Here is a 26,151-nt window from a genome sequence, read left to right as displayed (position 1 = left end):
CACGCCACGCCACGCAGTGGGGCAGTCAGCACTCACTTGCCCTTCACAGGGAAACCGGCCGGGCATGGCGGCTCGTGCCTGTAGCTCCAGCACTGTGGGAGACCAAGGCAGGTGGGACACTTGAGCCCATGAGGTAGAGACCAGCCTGGGCAACATGGCAGGACCCTGTTTCTAGTAAATAAATGGATTGATTAAACCAAAAAAAAAGGAAGCCACCGGGCTGATTCCCAGGTGGCGAGGGCACAGGGGAGTGTTGGATGGCCACCGCCGCTCCACAGTCCACAGCCCACGCCCACAGAACGCAGTGGGGCCGCTGCGGCGATGAACTGAGTCTTGTTCGGTTTGTTTCTTGAGACAGGCGTGAGGTGAACGGTCTTCCTGTGTCTTGTTTTCTTTTTCCTTCTGAGCCACCAGTTCACGGCCTCTGTCCGTGCCGTCATTTTTCCTTTGGATTTGTGAGTGTGCGTCTGTCGGTGTTAAAGACACAGGATGCTGGGGCAGCAGAGGGGGCTGGGGGCCTGGGGCTTCTCTGTGGTTGGCCATTTGCTTGCCAGGGATGTGGGAAACCAGCGAGCGGAGCTATAACCACAGTGTCGAGAAAGAGCCGAAATACTAGGGCTTGGAATCGAGGTGGAGGCCGGATGGAGGGAAATTGAGGCTCAGGACACCAAAGGATGGGGGAGCCACATGGTATTTCCAAGGTTCTTTGTCCAGGAGCCCCGACCGGCATGGTATCCAGAGAAGCATCAGGCTGGGCTGACTGGGGCAGCACTAGAGTGTGGTCCGCCGGGAATGGGTGAGGGGCCTGTACCAAGGCCCTGGGGAGAAGGTGAGCAGGAAAGCGGTGCCACCTCGGCCGCCCTTTTCAGGCTTGTGAGGCACCACACCGCCTGGGGGAGGTGTGGCCAGGCCAATCCTGTGGGCACCCTGGGTCTCTGGGTGGAGTCTCCCCTCGGTGTACCTCCCTGGGGATGCACCCTAAAGCATCAGGGCCAGGCGGGATGAAGGCATAGTTGGCGACCCCAAAGGCCCAGACTGAACTGTGGGTTCCAATCACGCCAGGAGGCTCAGAGCAGGCTCACACCTGTGGACCACCACCCTCCCCTAGCCTCTTTCTTCCAGCCACGCAGGCTGTGGCTTCTAACCCCTCTCCTGCTGCTTCTCTTTAAAGGTTAAGGGGTGGGGGTAAGAAACCTGCGCTGAGCGCCAGTGGGAGGGATGGGAGGTGGGGTGGAGACCTGCACTGCCGGCCAAACACCAAAGCCAGGCTGGCCTCCCCGCCCTGTTGCGGGCAGGTCTGGAATTTGAGCCCCGCCCTGAGCGGGGAGGGCCCTGCCCGACTGCTCCGTAGCTGGGAAGGGGCGGCTCCCCCAGGTGGGCTTATCACCCTCGCAATGCCCTGGTGCTGCAGATGGAGAACTGAAGCCAGGCTGAGCAGGTCATTTCTCCCACTCACCCACACCCACTGGCTTTCTGGGCTGGGAGCCCTGACAAGGGGTATTTGCCGAAGGGAGAGCCATAGGGCAGGTTCTAAGCTGGGTTCACGGTGGAGGTGGTCCTGACCCAGAGCCGCCCCCTTCCCAGGTGACACCCCCTGCACCCTTCTGGCCTGTAGGCTCTCCCTGTGTCCCGCCCCCTGGTCTCCACCCACCACGCTGGCTCCCAGCACACTCAGCGCCGGGTGGGCGGATCTCCGTGCGCACCAGACTCAAGTCCAGGGCAGCCCCCCACACCATTCCGCCACCCTGAGGTCACACCCTCAGGCTCAGACACCCCGGGGCCTGGCTGGCGTTGCTCAGGCAGCTGGCTCTGCGCGCTGGGCAGCTTCATCTGCCCGCCCAGGTGGCTCCACGGGGCGGACCCCTCGGCCAGGGAGGGCGGGGCGCACAGGGAGACTTAAAGAACTCCCCGGGTCTCCACCCGCGCCTGACCGCGGCAGCTCCCACCATGGCAGAGACCAAGCTCCAGCTGTTTGTCAAGGTGCAGGGCGGACTGAGCCGCGGGGAGGGTGTCTGGGAGGAGGCGCTCTTCTGGGCTTTGCTTTCTGGGGCAGGCTGTGGGGTGGGCCTCCCAGTAATGTCTGAGCCCCTTCCTGTGGGTGGCTAAGGGGACTCAGGCAGCCCTACAGAGGCTAAGTGGGACCCAGCGAGTCACCCAGAGAGGGGTCAGTGGCCCTGGTCCTGCTCCCAGCCTTGGCTTCTGGGCCCAGCCCAGTCTTCTGGAGGAGAGCCCCTTGGTGGGGAGGTACCAACCAGGCTGCCAGTGGTGGAGCTTAAGGTCGGTGTTCCAGGATGGGGGGTGCTGGGCCAGGCAGCCCCATCAGCTCTCAGGTCAGGGACTGGGGTGGGGGGGGGCTGATGTGCTGTTGGCCACAGTGCCCAGTCTCATGTGTGAATCACTCAGAAAACAGCTTGTGGGGCCCACCCCGCCCCTGCAACCAGCTTTTGGGGACTGAGCCCAGGGGCCTGGCCTCTATCCAGGCTCTGATAAGATTCCAGGGGCCAAGCCTGCCCCAGGCCTCAAGGCTCCCAGCAGCTCTGCGCCCCTCCCCACGTCCTGGGGACCAAGTCAAGGGCCCTCACTGGGCACTTGGAAGTCGCGCCGACCAAGCTGGAGCCCTGGCCTCCCTCCAGTCCCACTGGCAGTGGGAGGCGGGTCCCGCCCAGCCTGGTGGCAGGATGCCTGGGTCTGCTCCCAGCCCTGACGCCCCCCCAACCCCGCCCCCCACCCCCACCCCGCCGCTCCACCCACCCAGGCGAGTGAGGACGGGGAGAGCGTGGGTCACTGCCCCTCCTGCCAGCGGCTCTTCATGGTCCTGCTCCTCAAGGGCGTACCCTTCACCCTCACCACGGTGGACACGCGCAGGTGAGGCCCCATCCTGCGGACCCCCGCCTGGCCTTGCACACTGGTGGGCTGGCCTCCCACCCCGCTGCTGCCCGCAGGTCCCTGGACGTGCTGAAGGACTTCGCCCCCGGCTCGCAGCTGCCCATCCTGCTCTATGACAGCGACGCCAAGACAGACACGCTGCAGATCGAGGACTTTCTGGAGGAGACGCTGGGGCCGCCCGAGTGAGAGCGCCGGCAGGGTGGGAGGGGAAAAGAGGGGGCCCAGGGAGGACGCGCGCAGGACAGAGCCCAGGAAGGCGCTGTGGGGTACTGTGGGGCCGGGATGGGGCTGCCCCCAGTCTAATGGAGTCTCTCACCCCCTCATCCCGCAGCTTCCCCAGCCTGGCGCCTCGTTACAGGGAGTCCAACACCGCCGGCAACGACGTTTTCCACAAGTTCTCCGCGTTCATCAAGAACCCGGTGCCCGCGCAGGACGAAGGTGAAGCGGGGTCAGGGGGTTGGGTGCCCAGGAGGGAGGGCGCCCTGGGCCGGGTCCTCACCGCGCCACCTGCCCCTAGCCCTGTACCAGCAGCTGCTGCGCGCCCTCGCCAGGCTGGACAGCTACCTGCGCGCGCCCCTGGAGCATGAGCTGGCGCTGGAGCCGCAGCTGCGCGAGTCCCGCCGCCGCTTCCTGGACGGCGACCGGCTCACGCTGGCTGACTGCAGCCTCCTGCCCAAGCTGCACATCGTAGACGTGAGCGCGGAGGGAGAGAGGGCGGGCGGGCGAGCCCGGTGCGCTGGGGGACGGCAGGCCCTGACCGCACCCCGTGATCCTGCCCGCAGACGGTGTGCGCGCACTTCCGCCAGGCGCCCATCCCCGCGGAGCTGCGCGGCGTCCGCCGCTACCTGGACAGCGCGCTGCAGGAGAAGGAGTTCAAATACACGTGTCCGCACAGCGCAGAGATCCTGGCGGCCTACCGGCCCGCCGTGCACCCCCGCTAGCGCCCCACCCCGCGTCTGTCGCCCAATAAAGGCATCTTTGTCGGGAGTGAGGGTGTCCTCACATCTGAGGGGCCAGAGGTCTCGTGATCACTTCCCATCCCCAAACCCCAGGGTGGGACGCTCAGCCCGATAGCCCAGAACCACAGACGCAGGAGAGCCGGGGGTCGGGCCGGTCCCATCCTCCATGCTAAGAAGGCGCAGACTCCAGGCCTCCTGCAACCGGTGGCCTCAGGGATCTCCAGGACCGGATTGGGCTCCCAAACCAGTCAGGCCGGGGCGGGGCGGTGTGCCCCAGGTGGATGGGGGCTGGCACATTCCTCAATCCTGTCCCGGGGCAGGCGCTCCCCTCCCCGCAGGGCACTTCCACAGTGTCTCAGGGTCTGCACGGGACTTCTGTATGCATCCTCCTACGGGGCTCTGTGACCTGCCTGGGTGCGGCCTGGGAGGGTGGGAACAAAGTTCTAAGCCTTGGGGAGCCCTGGCCCTGCCTGGCTGGGCCCCTCTCAGCTCCTGGGCTGGCAGGGCTGGAATAGCTGGACGGTCTGAGAGTGCTCACCTCCCTCTGGCCCAGCAAGGAAGTCTCCAGGGAGCTGAGAGGCTGGAGCGTCTGTTCACATCCTGTGGCCCCACACCCAGAACACAAGCCCAGGGGTGTTCCCTGATCCCTTCCCAGGCCAGTGCCAGGAGTCAGAGCCCCACCAGAGCCTCCAACCAAGGGAGCCGTTTATTTGACAGGGAAGGAATTTGAGGAGCCGTCTTAGTCCTGGCCCAGGACAGGCAGGTGGAGTTGGTGGCTGGGGGCGGGGGTTGGGGTCTCTGATGGGGGCCTCGAAGACTGCCTCTCGCCTCACAGGCGGACTCCCCGCGGGGCCACACTTGTGCTGCGCCTTCAGGTCTCATCAAAGTCCACACCACCAGCTGGTTTCTTACTGGGAGGGAAGAGGGGTGTCACTATGGTATGGAGAAAGGGGTGGGGTCCAGGATTGGACCCTGGGCGCAGGAAGGGGCCGGTGGGAGGGTACCTCTTGAACCCGGGGTTGATGAGCGACTCTCCCGGACACCGCCTCCTGACTCCAGGTCCAGGGCCACCTCTCTGAGGATCTGGGTCTGGGGGAAAATAGGACGGGGCGGCTCCTGAACCTGGCAGCATCCCAGCCACAACGTTTTCCGAATAGATAGGCATTCTCTCTGGGGCATGAGGCTTGTTCGGTGGGGGAAACTGAGTTCCAGGTTAAAGAGCACAGCCCTGCTTGAGTCACAGGCAGACATACCTTACCTGGTAAGAAGAGCTGAGGCCCTGCAGGCCGGGGGCTCTTCCTGGGGCTGGCAGCTGTCTCTTCTGCAGCTGGGGAGGAAAGCCCATGGGAACCCCACTCAGTGTCAGGAGTGGGGCAAGAGCAGGGGACCCCAGTGAAGGTATGAGGTGCCCATCCCCAATCCTACCTGCCAGTCGCCGCTCCAGGCTCCACACGCGTTTTGCCAGGCCCAGTGTCAGCGCCTGCAGCCTGGGGGCTGCCTCTGGGCCTGGTACCTTGGAGAGGTCAAAGGCCAGTGCCGAGGGCCCCCCTGAAAGCGTCAGGGATGCTCTGTCCTCATGCAGGGTCAGAGCCACAGCTTGCTGCTCACAGGCTGCCCTGGGAAAGGAGAGGTGCTGAGAGCTGTGGCAGACCCTCCTCCTCCCCACCCACCCTTCCTCCCTGCTTGGGTCTCACCTGAACCGGGGGGTGATGTCCTCAGCCGCACTCAGGCCAAAACGGGCTTTCTAGAGAGCACAGGGGCTTGTCAACAGCTGCCTGGAACCCGAGGCCCACTGGGAGCACCCGAAACCTGCCCGACCCCAGAGCCACTTGGGACCCCTAGCCAGTGTGAGGACTACAGCTACAGGGCGGGCAGAGGGTGTCAGAGCCTTCTGGGGAATCCCAGATGTCGGTCACCCCATAGACGATCTGGACTGCAGGGAGGGGTGTGGCGGCTCCCAGACCCGCCCAGTTACCCACGAGGGCCGCCAGGCTGTCCGGTGTGAAGCAGGTGCTCCAAAGCTCCGCGGCGTCGGTCACGCTGGGGGAGAAGGCCTGTCAGGCGGGGCCGCCCGCAACCCTACCCGCACCCCTACCTCCCCGCGGACACCCCACTCACTAGAGGTTGAAGCCGCCGCGGTCCCCCTCCCCGCTTCCCTCCCCTTCGCAGTAGCACACGAAGCGGGGCGGCTCGGGGCCCGGCGGCAGCGTGCAGAGCGGCGGCGACAGCAGATCCATGGCGCCGGGCGAGCGGGAACCCGGCGGGGCGGGGCGGGGCTTGGGCCCCGGGAGGGGTGGGGCTGTGCGGGTTCAGGGCTCCAGCGCGGAAGAACCGCTTCCTGGGCCGGGTGCAGGCCCGTCGCGGGCTTACGGAGCTTGCGCGGGGCGGAGTCTGGCTGGGGGCGGGGTCTGTAGGTGGAGGCGGGGTTAGGGGCGGGGTTATGGGGGTTGGTGGGCTTAGGGGCGGGGCTAAAGGCACAGGCCGTGCTGGGCGGACCCGGTACCCGCGCAGGCTTCTGGCGACTAGAGGCCGGGTTTAGTGCGCGGGGCGGGCCGGAGCAGGGCGTCCTGGGTCAGGGATCCAGAGGCCCTGCCCCCAGCTCTGGCCTCGCCGGGCGTGGGCTCCACGGCGCGATCCCGGGCTCTGGCCCTCGCGCCCGCGAGCAGCCCCACTCGAACCTCTCCCCCTCTCGTCCCCGCCCCGGCTCCACGTCCAGCCAAGTCCGGGTTCCCTCCGTGGCGCTGCCGACACATCCTGGAGCCCTGCCCTCCCGTCGTCTTCACACACAAACGGGAAGCTTCCTAACTCTAATTGTAAGAAGTTATGGTTGGCCCGGCAAGGTGACTCACGCCTGTAGTCCCAGCACTTTGGGAGGCCGAGGCGGGCAGATTGCCTGAGGTCAGGAGTTCGAGACCAGTCTGGCCAACATGGTGAAACCCCGTCTCTACTAAAAATACAAAAAAAATTAGCCAGGTGTGGTGGGCCACGCCTGTGAGGCAGGGGAATTGCTTGAACCAGGGAGGTGGAGGTTGCAGTGAGCCGAGATCACGCCACTGCATTCCAGCCTGGGCAACAGAGCGAGACTCCGTTTCAAACAAACAAAAAAAGAAGTCACAGTACAGAGCGATCTCCAGGGAAGAAGGCTTCTGCGCTCTCTGTCCCGCGCATGGTATTCCTCCAGCTCCTCCTAGGTGCCTGTTGTCCTAGGCCTGGATATCGATCAACAGACAAGGTCTCTGACTCCCTGGAGCTTCTAGGATCCAATAGGAGAGACACCACACTCTCAGGCAGGGCCAAGCGCCAGGAGAAACTGCAGCAGGTGCTATGAGGGCAGGAGGAAGAGGATGGCTCCCACCAGGGACAGGGAGATCCCAGGCAAAGGCCTGGCCACATAAACAACAGTTCTGTTCAAGGCTTGGCAAGAAGGCCAGGTTGGCAGCATGGTGCTGTGGGGAGGGCCAGTGGGTCTGTAAGCTATGCTTCCGTATCAGAGTGCTCCCGCAGCAAGCCTGCCTCACCTCCTCCTGCTTCCCAGTTCACTCCCAGTCCTGGCTCCTGCCCCCTGGGCCTCTGCACATGCTGCTGTTTCTGCTGGGCACACCCTTTCCCCAGGCTCACATGCTTCCTTCGGGTCTTTACTCAAAAGTCACTTTAGTGAGACCTTCCCTGGTGTTGTTCTGACATTTCAGCATGCTGCCCAGCTCTCACATCCCTCTGTCCTGTCGTTTCCTTATTTTTCACACTTCTCACTGTAGAAAATACACTTTGGCTTGCTTTATTCTGGCAGCTAGCCCCCTGTTATACCCTCCTGGGTTTAGATCTTTCTGCACTCCCCTCCCCTTGGGCTGGACTTAATTAATGACTTGCTTCTGGCAACTAGAATAGGACAAAATTGCTCTTGAATTGCTGGGTGTGACAGGAGGCAGCCCTAAGGGGATGCCCATGGCCAGCAAGGGAACTGGGAAGCTGATGCCCCAGCTGAGCCTTCCCATGAGACCACATCATCGGCCGGCAGCTTGACCACAGCCTCCTGAAACTTTGTGCCAGAGGCCCAGAGTCCTGCCCGGCTGACACTGGAAGATAATGCACGCCTGCTGGCTAAGCAGCTGCATTTGGGGTAACCTGTCACTCTGCAGTAAGTGACCACCAGTACACTTATTTACCCTGCTTGTTGTCCATCACCCCAACAGGTCCATGAGGGCAGGGATTTCTGTCTGTTTTACCTGCCAGTGTATCCGTCTCTTCAGCGCTTACACAATGCCTGGCACATACAGACACTGAATAAACATTGTGAATGAATGAATGGGGAGTGGTGGCTGTTGGAGGTTTAAGCAGGGGTGGATGGGAAGTGGCACGTCCAACTTATGTGTGTGAAGTCCATATTCTGTGCTGTGAGGAGAGAGGAAGGGGGCTGCAGAGGAGAGGGGTGGACCATGGGCTGCGACTGGAGGTGGAGAGAGGAGGAGACAAAGAACAATCAAGGATGGCCCCGGCATTTGGGAAGAGTGGAACGGGGAGATTCATCCCCAAGATGACTGAGGTGGGGCAGGTTTGGAGAGGACTGGGGGGCCTCTCCTTTGTCATGTGAACTCTGAGATGCTGGCTGTAGCAGGCCCCAGATATCAGGCCCTAATCCCTGGGACCTGTGAATGCTATTGCATATGGAAAAGGCTGGGCACTGCATTCTAGCCTGGGCAACAGAGTGAGTTCCTGGAAGGTGGAGGTTGCAGTGAGCCGAGATCACACTACTGCACTCCAGCTTGGGCAACAGAGTGAGACTCCATCTCAAAAAAACAAACAAACAAAAAATTCTGACCAACTGAGAAGGAGAAATCAGAGCATACTGCGCCCTGTAGACCCATCACCCAGATTAAAAACTATCAAAATGTTGACAAATTTGCAACCAGTATTATTATTATTTTTATTATGATTTTGCTGAACTAGGTACATTACAGCTAGTAGGCTGTTTTCCTTCAAATTCTTCGAGACTTGTCTGTAAAAGACAACACTGTCCTACATAGACTCAAAGCAGGGCAGAGTTTTATGCGGCGCCTCGTGTCCTCCTCGCCCTCCACTCCCCGTGGTGTCCTCCTCGCCGTCCACTCTCTGTGGGCAGGCCCTGGGTCAGGGTTGGGGGCGCTTCGTTGGTCTCCGAAACAGCCAGGCCTCTGGGGCCGGGCCTGGAGCCAGGAGTCAGGGGCCGGGGAACTGGGGGACCCGGAGGGGCGCCTGGGGATGGAAGCCGCCGACACTGACTGGGGCAGCCGCTTGGGAGGACCCCGAAGGCCACGTCCCGCGGCAGTGTCCGCTGGAGCCTGGGGCGCGCGCCGCGTGGTGTCCGTGTCCTGCCCTCCCGGCGCCCCCAGTCTGGGGTTCTGGGTCCGTGCGGAGGTAGAAAAGTCCCAGAGCTGGGGCTGGAGCCCGTCCTGAGGAACCTCCCTGCCGCGGAGCCGAGGCTCGGTCCGTCCGGGGCCAAGGCCTGCCCAGAGGGGCAACAGGGGGTGACCCGGCCCCTCCCCCAGGGAGCCCATGTACCTGGCCGCCCCCCGCCACCCCTCCCTGCCCCCAAGAAACGCACAGCGCCACAGGCATTCAAGGTGTTTATTGCGCTTGGGACCAGGGTGTGGAGAGGCGGGGCTCTTTGGGGAGGGCTGGGCTCACGGAGCAGCTGACCCCTGCGGGCACTCAGGGGCTGGACCCCTCACTGCAAAACAAGGAGCAGGTGGGGGGCGTCCTCTGCCTCCGCCCCCTCCCGACGCGCAGCCCCGCGGTTCCCCAGGCCGCTGCGGCTCAGATCCGCCCGGGTGCCCCATCACCCCCGCTGTCGCCCCTAGCTGCCCCAAAGGTAGAGGGCCCCGCGGTGCAGCCCACCGAGCTGGGAGGGCCCATGGTCCGCGGCTCCGCATAGCGGTGGTCTACTCACCCGGGAGAGCGCGCCCGCACACTGGTCTGCAGAGAGATCGGGCCTGAGGCGCCACCCCGCGCCCCCTTCCCTAGGACGGAGGCCCCCGACCTGCCCCAAGGCGATCTCCTCCTGGGAACACTGGCCTGGGCAACGTCTCGCCCTCCCCCGACCCAGACAGGCTGGGTCTGCCCCGGGCACTTCTGTCCCGAATCTGAGATCAGTGGAGTGACCAGGGATGTCACTCCCAGCAGGGGTGTGACCCGGGGCCTGGCTCACCCAGCAGGGCTGCGGGCACCGCTCACCCGACTTCGGCAGCAGGACGCCCTGGCTGGGGCTCAGGCCCACTTGGGGCGCCAGTAGCTGCATCTTCTGGGCGCCTTCGGGAAACGGCTCCGGGGCTCGAGCTGAAGGTGGGGAGGGCGGGTGAGCTAAAGGGAAGGGGCTGGAGGGGCAAAGAGAGAGAGAGAGAGGCAGGGAGGGGCGAGAGGGGCGGGGAGGGGCCGGGACCGGCGGCCACAGACACCAGGAGCCAGCGGTTCCGCCTTCCGCGTGCAGAACGCGCTGGTGCAGGCACAGGGGCGACATTCTAGACCCGAAGCGGGGGTGTCTGGGCCGCTGCCCCGCAGCCCGCCCACCGTAGAGCTGCAGCCACTGGTTCCGCAGGCCCCCTTTCCGCGTCTCCGAGTACAGCAAGGCAAAGTGCTGGTAGTCGGAGAAGGCCACTGGGATGTCAGTCAGGGCCATGGCTGGAGGAGCAAAAGCCGCTGACCCCAGGCCCAGGGCACCTCCCCCGCAGCGTGGCACCCCTCACGCTCCGGCCCCAGGTGCCAATCCAGCAGCCCGCACAGCCCCCAGGGCCCCCACCCCACAGCCCTGCCTGCTGCCCCACCTTACCTGGGTTGCTGAACTGCCCCTCTACAGCACCCTTGGTGAAGGTCGTGTCCATTTTCTAGCACCCGCCATCGGGCCTGGGGAGAAAGAGCCCCAGTCCCCTGAGTGGCCAACCCTGCCCAGCGCCCAGGCCCAGAGACTACCTTGCTGTCTCTGAGCCCAGGGTCCCCTGTTCACCCTCACAGTCCTTAGAGGACATGGGACTTTAGGATGACCTTAGAGGTGGGGACACTCCTGCTGGGGGTGAGGTGGGTATTAAGTACCTGTTCACAGGCACACAGCCTAGAATGCAGGGTCTCCAGGTCCCCCTTCCGGACACAGACACACAGAAGACACACACATACACACATGCACACACACACACACAGACAGACACAGACAGATACACTGACAGACACACACATAGACACATGCACACACACAGAGTTACACAGACAGACACAGACACAGATACACTGACAGACATACACATAGACACACACACAAGACACACACATAGACACACACAGACACAGATACACAGACACTCAGACACACAGATGCATACAGTGATACACACACACACTAAGAGGTACACAGCTACACAGAAGACACACATGCATACACACGCACACACAGACACACACACACGTGCAGAAATAGACACACATACACAGAGACACAGCCACATACACTGATACACACACAGACACAGACATGCAGACACTTTTCTCAACACCAGGCCTCAGGAAGTGCTTTCTCCAGGGCCTGGGTCCCTCTGGACTCCGTGTGGCTGCCATCTGGGGCTCTGCCGCACAGAGCCGTCGAGGACCCGTAGTCTGACCCCGATGTGCTGGGGACACCATGGTCCCTCTGGACCTTCATCTGGCCTCATGCTGGCCCTCATCTGAGGCTGAGTCTGATGGGCTCGTGTGGTCACTTACGTGGGGTATCCAAACTTAAGGGCCAAGTCACCGTTCCCCAAGGGGCTCACTAAGACCACAGGCACCTTCATGGTGTCCTTGGAGTCCAGGAAGTCCTGGTCATCTGACACCACCCCGACCATGTACCAGGTGCCCTGGAACTGCAGGGCAAGTGCAGGGAAGGCTAGGAGGCCGCCCCTGTGCCCTGGACCTGAGCCCACCACATTCTGCCCCGACACAGCTGCTTCCTGGCCAGGCAAGGGTTGCTGTACATACCTCCACCCCGATGCAGAACTGAGGCAGGGGGGCCTCAGTACACGAGCAACTGGCCCCCACCAGCCCAGCACCGGCCTGTCTGCAGCTGGCACCCAGGGGGTACAGCTGGATGGGTGGGGCTGTGGCAAGGTCACAGGTCTATGCGGGGTGGGTGGGGGACAGTGAGGCACAGGCAACTGCAACTTGTCCCAATTTTGGGCCCTGGGGAGTGATGCAATTGAAAAGGTAGGATGGAGGCTGCAGTCTTCCTCAGCCAACCCCTACTCCAGTCAGACAGAGCAGGTGTGGTGGGGGTTTCCCCTGCCCCTAGCCCTGCTGAGCCTGCATCAAAGAGGGTGTGGACAGGGACCCAGGGTGCAGCACCAAAGCCGGGAGGACTCATTGGAGAGGAGGAGGAAACAGGGCTGGGCGCACCTGGCTGGCATCAAAGTTGGCCTGGATGGGGACCTGGGCCTGGCCTGGGGACGCCCAGAGCAGGGCAAGGAGGGAACTGATCAGCAGATCCCAAAGCATCGTACAGCAAGGTAGCGTCTCCTCGGGACACGGGAGCAGGGCAGAGCTGAGGTGGCTCCTCTGTAGGCTTTATGTCCCTGAGGTGCCCTGGGGCAGCTGGCTTGGGACTGCACCCACTGTGACAGGCTTCTGATCAAGTTGCACCCTGCAGCACTCTGGCCTGGCTCCCTCCACCCAACCCCAGCCATCCCTTGACTTTCCTCCCGGGTGGGGCCGGATGCCTGGCAGCTGAGGGTAGTTCTGACAGGCCTCTGGGCTAGGGGTTCTGCTGCTCACCCATCCTACCTCTTCAGCCTTCTGCAGCCCCTCTGGAATATTGGATCCGCCCTACCTTGAGCTCAGGCACAGCCCTAAAATCCCTTCTCCGGGAAGGCCACCCAGAATCTCACCCTTACCTCTGAGCCTCAAAATGCTTGGTGCCTCTGCAGGGCCTGCCTCAGGGGGCCTGGTGGGCAGGTCACAGTGAGTCCTGCACATTGTGTACCTGAGAATGGCTGCCTGGGTGGGAATCCGGAAGGGAGCAGGGTTGGGCAGGGCACTGGCTGGGCATGGTGTGGCCGTGGTGCCAAGGCTCTGGCGAGTGGACAAGGCTGTGATCTGGAGGCCCAGGTCAGAGGGCAGGGGGCCAGAAGGGATATGGGGTAGCCTGTCCCCAGCCCACTCCGTCAGTCTGTCCTGATGTGGGACAGAGACACTCTGGCATGTTTCAAACAAATGTTTCTTTTTGTCCCCTGAAATCCTTGTCTCTGCCCAATCTCAGTGCGTTAATCCCACACCTCAAGATACCCAACAGGTCCAAGGCTCCTCTGGGGTCTCGAGCCTCAGGCCTTTCCTGCTGAGGGGGTGACAGGGTGGGGTTGGGGGTGAAGGGCACCTGCCTAAGGGATTAGATGAGTCACTGACCCCCAGCTTAGCACCAGCCTGGTGGCAGTGGCAGCTGAGGGGGTATGGCTGGACGTGTGGGGCTGTGGGGCAGGGGCACACGACTGTGTGAGGTGGGTGAGAGACAGTGAGGGACACCCCCTCCTAGCTGTCCTGACTCAAGACCCCACTGGGAGCAAACACTAGAGGGCCTGTTCCTTTGTTGACGTCAGGCTGAGATTTTAGAGGGGGAGGTCCAGGTGGCCAGGGCCAGGCCCAGGACAGGTGACGACAGCGCAGACAGCCAGGAGCCAGCCCTACTGACTTGCTTCCAGAGTTTATTTTGCAGGATGAAGCCCGAGCAGGCAGCGGTGCTTTGGCGGGGAGCCGGGGCAGGGGCTCGAGGAAGGAACAGAGCAGAGACATCCAGAGCACGGGGGTCACCTGGCTGGCCGGGATCCCAGCTTCAGCCCTGGGGAGTCCTGAGGGGTGTGACCGAAAGGCTAGGATGGAGGACTGCAGTCTTCCCCAGCCCACCTCCACTCCAGCCGATGGAGCAGGTGCGGGCTACAGGGACTTTTCTCTGCCCCCAGCCCCGCTGAGCCCCGCTGAGAGAGCAAGATCCATCCCTGGGGCTCGGAACCCCGCTGCCCCAGTCTACAGACTCCGCCCTTCCCAGCCCCAGGGTTCACAGACTCCACCCTTCCCAGCCCCAGGGTCCACAGACTCCAGCTCCAGCCTAGGCCTCCCTTTCCCTCCTGGGGGTGGAGAGTGAATCTGCCCGGGGCCTGCTCTCCGAGCTCTCCCACGGCATCCATGCAGCGTCCTCGGCCCTCCCCTTCCATTCCCTGTTCCCTCCCATCCCGTCTCCCCCACCCTGGTTTCCTCCTAGCCCAGGATCCAGACGCCCTCGCTGCCAGGTGGCCCCTGTGGTATAGCCCCTTGGCTTTGTCTGCCTGGGGCCTCGCACCTGCACCCCCCAACTGTGAGCCTTCAGGAGTCAGCCCTGTTCCAGCCTCTGGGACAGGTTTTCCTTCCGAGCCTCACACCTGTGCACCCATCAATGTGGGCAGCCCGTGTGTCTCCCGCCCGGCCCTGGACGGCGGCCATCGGGAAGGATGGGTCTGCAGCACCAGGCTGTCCTGGGGCCCTGATCCATCGCAGAGTGGGTTGGTGGATGTGTGTTGAATGAATGAATGAATGAATGAATGAATGAATGAATGAATGGAGTGGCTCACCTATTGTTCCGTCATGCACTTATCTGCCAAGAAAGAAGCCAGGGGCTGTCGTCAGAACCCCAGACTTATGCCAATTTTCCCACTGGGCTTCCTGTTCCTCCCCTAACGCAGAGCTCGTCTTGACTGAGCCCCCAAACTGCACAGAACCCCCATCACCTCCCACCTCTCCCCGGCCCCTCGAAACAAAGAGAGAGCCTTTCTCCACCTCTTCCAAGGCAGGCTGCCCACCCCTAGGAGGCTGTGTCTGAGCCCAGTATGGTTGGTTCCCCTGTATCCCCCATGGGCACCCTCTACCCTATCCCCCCACCAGGCTGAAGCCCCACATCCTGGGAGCTGCTGGGGCCTGGCACAGAGTGGGCGCCTGGTCTCCATGTCCCCCATGGAGGGGGCTCCTCATGAAGGGGCTGCAGGAGGGAGGTTCTGACTCAAACACTCACCCCCTCTGTCTCTGGCCCAGGCCTCGAGCAGGCGGGGCCACCTCCTCCCCTCTGCCTCCCCCAGTCAGGAGACTGCCTCTAATCTGGCCTTGATCCTCTCTCCCCATCAGATTAGGACCCCTCACCGGTTTGCGGCAGGAAGACAATGGTATCCTCTGTGAAGCCCTGGGCCTTGCAGAAGGCGGTGAATTTCTCCTTTAACTCAGCCCTGGGTGTCTGGGTTCGGCCTGGGACAGGGTGGAAACAGAGCTGGCCTCAGCGGGGGGACGGTGTGTGCCCTGCCCTGGGTCTTGGGGAGGCCCCTCGGGTCAGGCCTGCGTGCGGGCGGCGTCCGCGGGGCACGTACTGTAGAGGGTGGCCATGCGGAAGTCCTCGCCGGGGCCCTTGCTGCCCTGGCTGTACAGCAGTGCGTACTGGTCGTAGTCGGTCTCCACCACTGATACAGAGTAGGTGCTGCCCCAGTCTGGGAACCCAAGAGACGACCCTGTTGGGGACTCAGCCCCCCAAACCTCACCTCTGTTTCAGGGAAGGGGTGCACCTGTGGGCTGTGGGGGCACTCAGGCCCTCGGCTGGTCCAAGATGCTCCCCCGCCTGGCTGCCCTCCAGCCAGTGCCCTGCTCCCGCCTGCACAGCCTGTGAACACTGTCCCCAAACCAGAATCTGGGGGAGCCAGACTCAGAAAACCAGGATTCCTGGTGCAGCCGCAGAAGTCGCTGCCAGAACCGGAAGTGAAGAGGTTTCCCTGTGGGAGCCATTCCCCAGGTGGGAGTGAGGAAGCCCCTGGGTCCTGGGGAGGAGAATTGGGAGGAGGCATGTGGAGGGGCCTTGGGAGGCTGCTTTTGTGGGGAAAACTCCAGAGGGCGGGGAAGGGGCCTGGCAAGACACTGGTGGGCTCCAGAGAGGATCCAACCCCCTGGAGGAAGGGTCTCTCTGTCCCTAACACTTGTGCACGGGCAGTCACGCCCAGGCCTGGCCTCGGCCTCTGACGCTGGTGGGGCAGCCATCACCCCCCACCCCATGGATCTCCGCGGCAGGGGGCTGGCCCAGAGTCGTCCCGGCAAGTGTCGCCCCCAGGCTGGGCCCAGGGGGCCGGTGGAGGCCCCACTCACGGGGACTCCGGTAGCTGTAGGAGCCGAGGGACCCCGCGGGCTGCAGCAGCATGGTTCGGGTCTCACACTGGTTTTTCCTGTAGGTGGGTGACCTCGGGGTCAGGGATTAGGCCCGAGGGTGTTCCTGGACCTCTCCGTCCCAGAAGCCCACCTGCCCGCTGTCCCACCTGAGGAAGGTGGAGGTCAGGTTGAGGCCACCATCCGCGGCAGGGGCCACCACCGACTTGCACATGGACAACGCCGCCTTCTTCTCCCGGAGCCAGCTCGAGTTGGAGGCGAGGCCCGCGCTGAACCAGCGCCCCAGGAACTGCGGCGAGCGACCCCCACCCGCGTCGGCCAGGACCCTCCGGACCCACTTGCGCCTACCTGCGGGGGCGCCTCTGCCCTCTACTCCTCTGGTCTCCAACCCGGCCCCGCCCCCACGCCCAATCCCCCGAGCAGCCCCGCCCCTCACGCCCCGCCCCAGGAGCTGACCCCGCCCCTCACATCCCCGCCCCAGGAGCTGACCCCGCCCCTCACATCCCCGCCCCAGGAGCTGACCCCGCCCCTCACGCCCCCGCCCAGGAGCTGACCCTGCCCCTCATTCCCCGCCCCAGGAGCTGACCACGCGCCCCTCACGACCCCGCCCCGGGAGCTGGCCCAGCCCTTCACATCCACAACCCGGGAGCTGACCACGCCCCTCACGCCCCATGCCCCTCCAGGAGCTGACCCCGCCCCTCACGTCCCCGCCCCAGGAGTTGACCACGCCCATCAGGCCCCACGCCCGGCCCCAGGAGATGGCCCCGCCCCTCATGTCCCCACCCCAGGAGCTGACCACGCCCCACTTCTCCCTCCCCCGGAGCCGGCCCCGCCCCTCACGCCTCAGCCCCAGGAGCTGGCCACGCCCCTGACACCCAGCACCCCCGTCTGGCCACGCCTCTCCCGAGGACAGTCCCTCACCCTCGCACGCCGCCCACCAGCCAGCTTCGGCCCCTCCGCCCCCGGTCCCAATTCTGTGCCCTGGCTGAGCGCCTGGCCCATACAGCGGGCGGCAGAGGACGTCGCATTCCTGGCGGGGGTCGGGGCGGGTCTTCGGCTCAGCTCTGCGGACCGCTGGGGTCTCCTCGACGCCAGGGAGGCGCGCGCGGCGCGGGGACCCGCGCTCCGGCGCTTCCCCGAGCAGCTCCCGGGCGAGAGCGCGCATCGCCGGCTGTCTGTGCGGTGCGCGTCCCTTCCACCCCCCACCGCGCACGGAGTGTTTGGCGCCATCCCTGTGCCCCACCCGCCCGTGTCCTGGCACCCAAGTGTGGAACGTGCGCTCGTGTGTCCTCTGGGGGTCGCGTGCCCATAGGGGTGGCCGTGTTTGGCAGGCGTGGGCGCGTGTGTGGCCCGGTGTCCGCGTGGCCCATCAGGGGAGACGGGACGCGGTGCCCAGGGAGGGCTTCTCGCGGTCAGCCTCCTCGGGCAGCTACTCAGCCTCCTTCCTGCGCGCCCGCTCAGTCCCTGGCCGGCACTGCCCAGCACTGCCCGGCACTGCGGGACTTCGCTCCCTCCTCCCGGGGAGAAGACCCAGCCGGCAAGTGCCCTTCCCCTGACAGGGTCCTGTAGCCCTTGGGGATGACGCAGGAAAGCCCCTCACCTTGTCCTGCTGGAAGTTGGGCTGCACGGAGACCTGAGCCTCGGGTGCTGCCTGCAGGCCGCCCAGCACCCCCAGCAGGGCCAGTCCCATCCACAGCGTGTGACGAGTAGCCATTCTCCTGCAGCAGAGCAGGTGTCCGGGGCCTGGTGCCGGTGCTGTGGGAGAGCGAGGGAGGTGTGCGGGAGGAGCGGAGGGCACTGAGGAGACCCCTATTTATGGGCCAGGCTTGGCCTCCACCCAGGGCCCGAGGACAGCCCACTGAACACTCGTGATGCTGGGGGATGGGGTGGCCGGGCACAGCTGCAGCCTCGTCCCCCACAGGGCGCTTATGCAAGAGGCCTGGGCCTGCTGCCCCGGCTGAGGCAGCGTGGGGGTGAGGCAGAGGCCCCTGCCCACTGGTCCCAGAGACAGAGCTGGCAGGGACCTTGCCCACCCTCCTCCTGCTGGCAGGGCCCACCGACCCAGCGGCCCTGATAGGGCAGGGGCTGTATTCCTCAGCCATGCCCGCCTCCGAGGCCTCTGGTCACTTCCCTCTGGGGGCCAGGACCCACATCTCGCAGCCCCTACCATCATTCCCTTTCCGAGCCCTGCCACCCCAGAAGGGGACACAAGCCCCACTTCCACCCTGAGAGTTTGATCCTGAAACGCTCAGCAAGTGAAGTGTTGATGAGAAGCTCAGGCCAAGGTAGGGAAACTTGATCTGCCCCACAGGGTCCCGAGGGCCAGATGTGCTGGGCATGGCTTCCCCCATGGCCAGCTGTTGGGGCTCTGATAGTGACCCCTGGGCGCCCATTTCAGCCTGGGGCACCTTTGGGCTTGAGCACAGGCCCTATCCCTTGCCAGAGGCCCCACCTTCTCCCAGCAATCACCCCACCCAAAGTCTGCCTACTGCCGAATCTGGGCCTCCCCACCCCGAGTCTGGTCCAGACTCGGCAGCACCCCGTGGGGCTGTCCTGTTACCCCAGTGCTGCACCCAGCTCCTTGGGCCCCTCCAGCTCGTCGGCCCTGGCTGGGGTCCTGTCACAGGCCGTCACACGCAGGCACATGCGGTGGGCCCTGTCTGGATTCTGTCGGGACTGAGCTTCCCTGGCAGGCGTGGTGGGTGAGCGCTGCCGCTGGTCTAAAGGTGAGCCCAGGTGGGGAGCTGGGAAACATACGTGAGAGCAGGAGTGAGTGGGATGGGGTGGGGTGGTGAGGTTCTACGGGGCTGCTGGCGACCACTGGGGGCTGGAGCCCGTCTTCTTCCTGGATTCTGTGGCCCATCCCTTGCTGGGGGCGCACGAGCCCTGGAGTGGGCTGGCGTGGGCTGCTTCCTCGTTCCCCCTCCCCAGTGCCCGGGGGTCAAGGAGCCCAGACTGGGGAGGCGCGTGCCTATGTAGCAGCAGCGGCTAGTGGGCAGCACTGGCGTCGGGGCTGGTGGGGGTGGCCGGGCAGCATCCCAGGCAGAGGCCGAGGTGAGGGAGTGAGTCCCAGGGAGCCGGGAGGCACCTGAGAGGCAGGGGGAAGGAGGGCAGCAGTGCAGGGGGGCCAAGGCAGTCCTGAGAACCCACTCCTCCACCTGGGCCTCCCATCAACGCCTGCCCGGAGCAGCGGTGTGCTGCTGGCTCAGACGCCATCTGTGCCCTAGGCTGAGAGGGAGGGTCTGTTGGAATAGATAGGGGTGGGGTGCCTAAACCCAGGACCCCGCATGGCCCGCAGGCCTGGCTCAGCTACAGAGCTGGGGGCTCCCGTCAGGACAGGGGAGGGGCAGGAAGAGAGCTGTGGCTGGGACATCACCACAAGACTGGCCTCCTGCCCTCTGCCAGCTGAGTCCTGGCTGTCATTCCACCCTGGTGGGGCTGGTGGCTTGCTGACTGGCCTGGCTGGAGGTCCCAACCCAGGCTAGGCCGGTCCAGGACAAGAGCGCCTCCCTGTGGTGAGCAAGCTCCGGGGCGTGGTGGCAGGTGGCCCAGGACAGGGAGACCCGGGACACGTGGCTCTGGGTCTGAATGGCTTCCGTCTGGGCAGGCCTGGGTCACCTGTCAGGGAGGGACTCTGAAGCCTGATGGGGCCAGGTCCTCCCATAGCCAGAGGGGTTCCCAGGGATCTCGGGTGTCCAGCCCTCAAACCCAGTGCCTGGAACAGGGACCAAGCCCCTCCTCTTCCTCATTTTCTAGTGGGCAGCAGAAAGCCCAGCAGGTCCCACGTCCCTTCTCCTCCCTGACCAGTCGTTACCGAGACCGTGTGGTCATTGGCGCCTGGAGAGCTGGAAGAGCTGATGAGCTCATGCTTCGGTTTAGGACGGACTCCTCAGTCCCTGTGGTCAAGATGGTCAGCAGGCGGTCAGAGACACTCCCCAGACACGGTTGAGCGAGGACCAGTGAGTGGGAGCTGCCCACAGGCCCTGATTCATGGGCGCACCTGGGCCCACCCGAGGGCCGGAGATTCATCTCTCACCACATCCAGGAAGGGCTGGGCGGTTGCCAGCTCCTGGTGAACACACACCAGATTTCTCCCCTCCTCCCCCTGCTAGGACTGTGCGAGGTGGACAGGGGCAGGAGGGGCCTTCGCAGAGCCTCTTGCAGCTTGGGCAGGGACAAGGACCACCCGGCACACTCTCTGTGCCCTTCCCTTTGCTCTGAGCTTGGCTGCCAGGCAGGACCTTAGTGGAGCCTGTGGGAGGGCTGGGCAGGAAGGAGGCTGGCAGGAAGGAGGCTGGGCAGGAAGGAGGCTGGGAGGAAGGAGGCTGGCAGGAAGGAGGCTGGGCAGGAAGGAGGCTGGCAGGAAGGAGGCTGGGCAGGAAGGAGGCTGGCAGGAAGGAGGCTGGGCAGGAAGGAGGCTGGCAGGAAGGAGGCTGGGCAGGAAGGAGGCTGGGCAGGAAGGAGGCTGGCAGGAAGGAGGCTGGGCAGGAAGGAGGCTGGCAGGAAGGAGGCTGGGCAGGAAGGAGGCTGGCAGGAAGGAGGCTGAGCAGGAAGGAGGCTGGGCAGGAAGGAGGGTGGGAGGAAGGAGGCTGGCAGGAAGGAGGCTGGGCAGGAAGGAGGCTGGGAGGAAGGAGGCTGGCAGGAAGGAAGGAGGCTGGGAGGAAAGAGGCTGGGAAGGAAGGAGGCTGGCAGGAAGGAGGCTGGCAGGAAGGAAGGAGGCTGGGAGGAAGGAGGCTGGCAGGAAGGAGGCTGGGAAGGAAGGAGGCTGGCAGGAAGGAGGCTGGCAGGAAGGAGGCTGGGAGGAAGGAGGCTGGCAGGAAGGAAGGAGGCTGGCAGGAAGGAGGCTGGGAGGAAGGAGGCTGGCAGGAAGCAGGCTGGGAGGAAGGAGGCTGGCAGAAAGGAAGGAGGCTGGCAGGAAGGAGGCTGTGCAGGAAGGAGGCTGGGAGGAAGGAAGCTGGCAGGAAGGAGGCTGGCAGGAAGGAGGCTGGCAGGAAGTAAGGAGGCTGGCAGGAAGGAGGCTGGGAGGAAGGAGGCTGGCAGGAAGGAAGGAGGCTGGCAGGAAGGAGGCTGGGAGGAAGGAGGCTGGCAGGAAGGAAGGAGGCTGGGAGGAAGGAGGCTGGGCAGGAAGGAGGCAGGAAGGAAGGAGGCTGGCAGGAAGGAGGCTGTGCAGGAAGGAGGCTGGCAGGAAGGAGGCTGGGAGGAAGGAGGCTGGGAGGAAGGACAGAGGCTGGGAGGAAGGAGGCTGGGAGGAAGGACAGAGGCTGGGAGGAAGGAGGCTGGGAAGAAGGAGGCTGGGAGGAAGGAGGCTGGCAGGAAGGAGGCTGGGAGGAAGGAAGGAGGCTGGCAGGAAGGAGGCTGGGAGGAAGGAGGCTGGCAGAAAGGAAGGAGGCTGGCAGGAAGGAGGCTGTGCAGGAAGGAGGCTGGGAGGAAGGAAGCTGGCAGGAAGGAGGCTGGCAGGAAGGAGGCTGGCAGGAAGGAAGGAGGCTGGCAGGAAGGAGGCTGGCAGGAAGGAGGCTGGGAGGAAGGAAGGAGGCTGGCAGGAAGGAGGCTGGCAGGAAGGAGGCTGGGAGGAAGGAGGCTGGCAGGCAGGAAGGAGGCTGGCAGGAAGGAGGCTGGCAGGCAGGAAGGAGGCTGGCAGGAAGGAGGCTGGGAGGAAGGAGGCTGGCAGGAAGGAGGCTGGGAGGAAGGAGGCTGGCAGGAAGGAAGGAGGCTGGGAGGAAGGAGGCTGGGAGGAAGGAAGGAGGCTGGCAGGAAGGAGGCTGGGAGGAAGGAAGGAGGCTGGCAGGAAGGAGGCTGGGAGGAAGGAGGCTGGGAGGAAGGAAGGAGGCTGGCAGGAAGGAGGCTGGCAGGAAGGAGGCTGGGAGGAAGGAGGCTGGCAGGCAGGAAGGAGGCTGGCAGGCAGGAAGGAGGCTGGCAGGAAGGAAGCTGGCAGGAAAGAGGCTGGCAGGAAGGAAGGAGGCTGGGAGGAAGGAAGGAGGCTGGCAGGAAGGAGGCTGGGAGGAAGGAGGCTGGGCAGGAAGGAAGGAGGCTGGCAGGAAGGAAGGAGGCTGGCAGGAAGGAGGCTGGGAGGAAGGAGGCTGGCAGGAAGGAAGGAGGCTGGGCAGGAAGGAGGCTGGGCAGGAAGGAGGCTGGCAGGAAGGAGGCTGGGAGGAAGGAAGGAGGCTGGCAGGAAGGAGGCTGGGCAGGAAGGAGGCTGGCAGGAAGGAGGCTGGCTGGAAGGAGGCTGGCAGGAAGGAAGGAGGCTGGCAGGAAGGAGGCTGGGCAGGAAGGAGGCTGGGCAGGAAGGAGGCTGGCAGGAAGGAGGCTGGCAGGAAGGAAGGAGGCTGGCAGGAAGGAGGCTGGCAGGAAGGAGGCTGGGCAGGAAGGAGGCTGGCAGGAAGGAGGCTGGCAGGAAGGAGGCTGGCAGGAAGGAAGGAGGCTGGCAGGAAGGAGGCTGGCAGGAAGGAAGGAGGCTGGCAGGAAGGAGGCTGGGCAGGAAGGAGGCTGGCAGGAAGGAGGCTGGCTGGAAGGAGGCTGGCCGCCCCACCCCGCTGCTCTGGGAACCAGTCGCTTTGTGTCACAGAATTGCAAGGACTTGGCCTCCACCCTAAGAGGTCACCAAGGCCATCCCCCTGCCTTCGGTCCAGGCAGGTCAGAGACAAGCCTGGTGGCCTGGGCCTGAGCTCCCAGAACTGACCCCAACCTTTTCCTGGGGGGAAGCTGTCTCCACCCTGGGGCCCTGGCCAGCATCCTCTGGGGGCGGTGGTGCCCCTGTCCAGCGTCCCCACCAATGGTTTGCCCTTGAGGGCCGAGGCTGTCCCCGTGACTGGTGGGACCTGAGCTCGACTGAGTGTCTACCAGCCTCAAATAAACTCATGGGCACCTCGTGAGCCCTACCCACCTGCAGCCTGGGATCAACTCCCCCAGCCTGGGATTGGTGAGGGGCAGCTTCTACACCCCACCTTTCAGAGGTACCCAAGCCTCACGGCCCCAGAGGCTCACTCCTGCCAAAGCTGCCCCGCTGAGGATCTTCCATAGGGGAGGGCAGTGCCAGGGGTCACTGAGACGCTGTGTGGAGTGTTCTGGATGAGTCAGGGGCAGAGCGGGAGCACCCCTGAGATCGTAGCTGGGTACACCAGGGCTGGGTGCAGTGGGGGCAGCTCAGCTCAGGGCTCCTCTAGGGGCAAGAAATTCTCCCCGAGGCCTCCCTTCGTCAAGGGAGCTGCTCTGTGATTGAAGGAGGCCTGAGCGGACGGGCCACGTGGGACAGCCCCTCCTCAGGGCATCTCTGAGCTGCTCAAAGCACATGGGACCCACTCTTCACCCAGCCCGCCTCTCTGTTCCTGTCTGTTTGGGTGTTCACTGACACGGGGGATGGCCACCTCTCCGCTCACCCTTTCTGGCTGCCTCTGGCCACCTCTCCCAGCACCACCCTGGAGGTCAGGCCTGCCCAGCAGCCGGGGATGGGGCAGAGGACAGGGGAGCCCGGGACGAGCCAGAGGACAGGGGAGCAGATGTGTCCCTGGGACTTGAGGCTCATATGTGCATTGCTGGCCATGAGGTCCAAAGACGGTTATGGCCAAGCTGCAGCCAATTCTGCAGCTTTGGAGCCAGGGCTAGGCCAGCTGTCTCTGGGGGACAGAGGGCAATTTGGGGGTACTGCAGCTATCTGTCCAATGTGGGGTCCAGCAGGCTTGTCAGAGGCTGCTGCATCCCAAAGTTAGCAGGGCCGTGAGGAGGGGGCGGCCCAACCCCCAACACCACACCCACACCCACACCACCACCTGACACCACACCCACACCCTGACACCACACCCACACCCCACCCCCACCTGACACCACATCCCCACCCGACACCACACCCCCACCCGACACCACACCCACACCTGACACCACAGCCACACCCGACACCACACCCCCACCCCCACCCGACACCACACCCACACCCCCAGCCTCGAGAAGCTCAGCTCCAGGATCCTGGTGTTGTGGAATTCTGAGGCCCAGTCCAGCTTCAGGAAGCGCCCAGCTCGGCCATGGAAGGTCAGGGCTAAAGTGTCCCCACCTCGCCCATTTAGGGGCTGGGCGGGAGCTCCCCAGGCTGGCAGGGTCTGGGCAGGGGCCAAGCCTGGGAGGGCCTCGCCTAAGGACCCCTGGGTCACTGTAGCACCAGGCTGGGCACTGCTCCCCACAGAGACCAGAAGCCGGAAGGACCATTCAGTGCAAGGGGCTGGCTCCTGCAGGGCACAGGTGGAGACCCGATCCCAGAGGCTGCTCCTCACCTCCGTGCCCACCCCCAGTCAGGGCCGGGCCTGGATCTTCAGGGACTCCTGCCTCCCATCAGGGGAACGTGGGGCGGCACACAGGGAGCCTGGGCCCACACCCCTGAGATGGGGGCTCCTGTCTGGGCCCACGCCCTGAGATGGGGGCTCCTGCCTCTCACTCTGGGGTTCCTTCAAGGCAACCCAGGGAGATGGGTCCACAGATCTGAGAAGAGCCAGCGGTGAGGGAAGGGAGCTCCTAGCAGGGGCAAGGGGTGCCAGGTGCTGTGGAGCTGGGCAGGGACCCTCGGTCACAAGCCTCCGCGGCCTCTGGTCACCCCATGGTCCCAGTCCTCCAGCCTAGGGCAGTTTCTGCTGGGCGCCATGGAGGGTGGCCTATGTTTGAGGATGAATCTAGCTCTGTTCACCAGAGAGCGTGGGACAGCCCAGAAGAGCACCCAGCTGGGAAGGAAGCAGCCACTTGGGGGTTAGATGAGGACAACTGTCCGAGCTCAGCTCCTCCTGGGCCTGGGACCTGGGCTGCTCCCTGCGGCCCTGCACACCCACCATTACCCCGTGCTCGAGTACAGTCGGATCCGGCTCCTCCTGGCACAGACTGTTTATTTCTGATGGGGTAGTGGGGGTAGGTGTGGCTGAGCCTCCCACGGGGAGGGGGCACCAGTGAGGCTGGGAGGGGCGGTGAGGGTGGGGCTGCCAAGGGCCGGGCCAGGCTCCACTGTCCTCAGGAGAGAGGGTGGCAGGCCCAGGCAGAGAATCACGGAGGGGCTGGAGTGAGAGGAGGGAGAAGCAGAGACAAGCGGGAGAGAGAGGGGTGGAGGGGGTGCCAGGGCCAGGAGGAAGGAGGGCCTCGTGGATCCCAGCATGGCCCGGGACCCCCAGGACCCCCGGCAGTCACACTCGTGGCTCACCACGGGCTCTTCTGTGAGGAAGGGGTGCTGGTCAGAGGCCCAAGGGTCCAAGGCCAGGGTCGCACGACCTCTGACCCGGGGGCTCCTGCCTGCCCCCAGGGCTGCCTCGGTAGCTGCAGGTGGCCCAGTACAGGGGACCCAGGAGCTTGGGCAGAGACCCTCAGAGGCCCTGGGTTGGGCAGGAGGGGACACTCCAGGCCGCAGGTGTGTCCAGGTCTGGGCCCCGCAGCGTCCCCCACACCTGGAGCAGTCAGTAGCGAGGCTCCGGCAGGGCCCCAGCTCACTCTCAGCTCTCAGAGCCTCAGCTGCTGTGGCCTCAGCTCGTGGCCTCCCTCTTCCCATGGGCCCCTGCGTCTGGGGGGCCTGGCCTCTTCCAGCTCAGAACCCTCTTGCCTCAAGGCTGGCCTTCCCGGCCTGGCTCCCTGGGTCAGAAATGGGGGCTGACAAGGGCTTCCCTGCAGCCCCTCCTCCGGCACTGCCGTCCCCTCTGCATGCTATGTACGTGGGGTGCCTCCAGTGACCCCGGGTCCTGCCAGGACCCTCTGGCACCTGGCTTTGACCTCCGGACCCCGATGGTCTCCTGGGCAGTCCTCCCCCCCAGGCTGCACGGACAGGGTAGGGGCTGGTGTATCTCAGGTTGCGTCATTCGGGCACCAGGCACCCTCTCCTCGGCGGACACTCCCGCCTGGCCCCAGGCTTTGGCCTGCAGGGCTCTGGGCCAACCTCCCGGCATCAGTGAGGTCTCTGCTGCCTTCCCCACGCCCCCCAGGCCTGCCGGGGCCAGAGTCTGGGGCAGGAAGGGAATGTGGTCAAGGCTGATGCCCAGGATCTGGCCAAATCTGATAAATTTCTCCCTCAGGTCGAAATCCAGCTCCTTCCCCTGCCCTGTGCCAAGACGGGGGGTGAGCCCTGGGGAGACCCCTCCCTCCCCAGCCCAGCCCTCAGGGGGTCCTGCGTGGCCCCTTCCCGCCGTGCTCAGGGCCTCACTGA

The 26,151-nt window shown here is 64.5% G+C and overlaps 4 protein-coding genes across 6 annotated transcripts; 1 reads left to right on the top strand and 3 right to left on the bottom strand.

Moving 5' to 3' along the window:
- The first annotated feature begins 1,657 nt into the window (after positions 1 to 1,657).
- On the top strand, positions 1,658 to 3,873 carry CLIC3 (chloride intracellular channel 3). Its single transcript, XM_002820412.5, has 6 exons — positions 1,658 to 1,980; positions 2,756 to 2,865; positions 2,943 to 3,068; positions 3,218 to 3,324; positions 3,404 to 3,579; positions 3,669 to 3,873. The coding sequence occupies exons 1-6, from the start codon at positions 1,948 to 1,950 to the stop codon at positions 3,825 to 3,827; spliced, it is 711 nt and encodes a 236-aa protein (XP_002820458.4). The 5' UTR covers positions 1,658 to 1,947; the 3' UTR covers positions 3,828 to 3,873.
- On the bottom strand, positions 3,835 to 6,222 carry PAXX (PAXX non-homologous end joining factor). Of its 3 annotated transcripts, none has more exons than XM_054521252.2 (7): positions 5,964 to 6,204; positions 5,825 to 5,885; positions 5,540 to 5,589; positions 5,271 to 5,461; positions 5,099 to 5,172; positions 4,850 to 4,934; positions 3,835 to 4,756 (listed from the first exon to the last, which is right to left on the bottom strand). In XM_054521252.2, exons 1-7 carry the CDS (start codon positions 6,080 to 6,082, stop codon positions 4,515 to 4,517), a joined length of 822 nt encoding a protein of 273 aa, XP_054377227.1. In that variant the 5' UTR covers positions 6,083 to 6,204; the 3' UTR covers positions 3,835 to 4,514. The 3 variants fall into 3 exon arrangements, with proteins under 3 accessions (XP_054377227.1, XP_054377228.1, XP_002820457.1); XM_054521253.2 differs by having other exon boundaries at positions 3,835 to 4,752; positions 5,104 to 5,172; XM_002820411.3 differs by having other exon boundaries at positions 4,522 to 4,756; positions 5,104 to 5,172; positions 5,964 to 6,222.
- Positions 6,223 to 9,436: 3,214 nt separating this feature from the next.
- On the bottom strand, positions 9,437 to 13,414 carry LCNL1 (lipocalin like 1). Its single transcript, XM_024252381.3, is given in 4 exon segments — positions 9,437 to 10,250; positions 10,252 to 10,496; positions 10,645 to 10,718; positions 11,565 to 13,414. Coding segments are annotated over 4 exon segments (513 nt in total). The 5' UTR covers positions 11,687 to 13,414; the 3' UTR covers positions 9,437 to 10,178.
- A 100-nt stretch (positions 13,415 to 13,514) lies between these two features.
- Positions 13,515 to 17,795, bottom strand: PTGDS (prostaglandin D2 synthase). The gene is made up of 7 exons (XM_024252380.3): positions 17,596 to 17,795; positions 16,145 to 16,284; positions 15,978 to 16,054; positions 15,215 to 15,331; positions 14,994 to 15,095; positions 14,432 to 14,454; positions 13,515 to 13,675 (listed from the first exon to the last, which is right to left on the bottom strand). The coding sequence occupies exons 1-6, from the start codon at positions 17,707 to 17,709 to the stop codon at positions 14,432 to 14,434; spliced, it is 573 nt and encodes a 190-aa protein (XP_024108148.1). The 5' UTR covers positions 17,710 to 17,795; the 3' UTR covers positions 13,515 to 13,675.
- Positions 17,796 to 26,151: the final 8,356 nt, after the last annotated feature.

The sequence above is a fragment of the Pongo abelii genome, chromosome 13 (assembly GCF_028885655.2).
Source record: "Pongo abelii isolate AG06213 chromosome 13, NHGRI_mPonAbe1-v2.0_pri, whole genome shotgun sequence".
NCBI classification, from domain to species: Eukaryota; Metazoa; Chordata; class Mammalia; order Primates; family Hominidae; genus Pongo; species Pongo abelii.
This window is presented reverse-complemented; position numbering and strand designations above follow the sequence as displayed.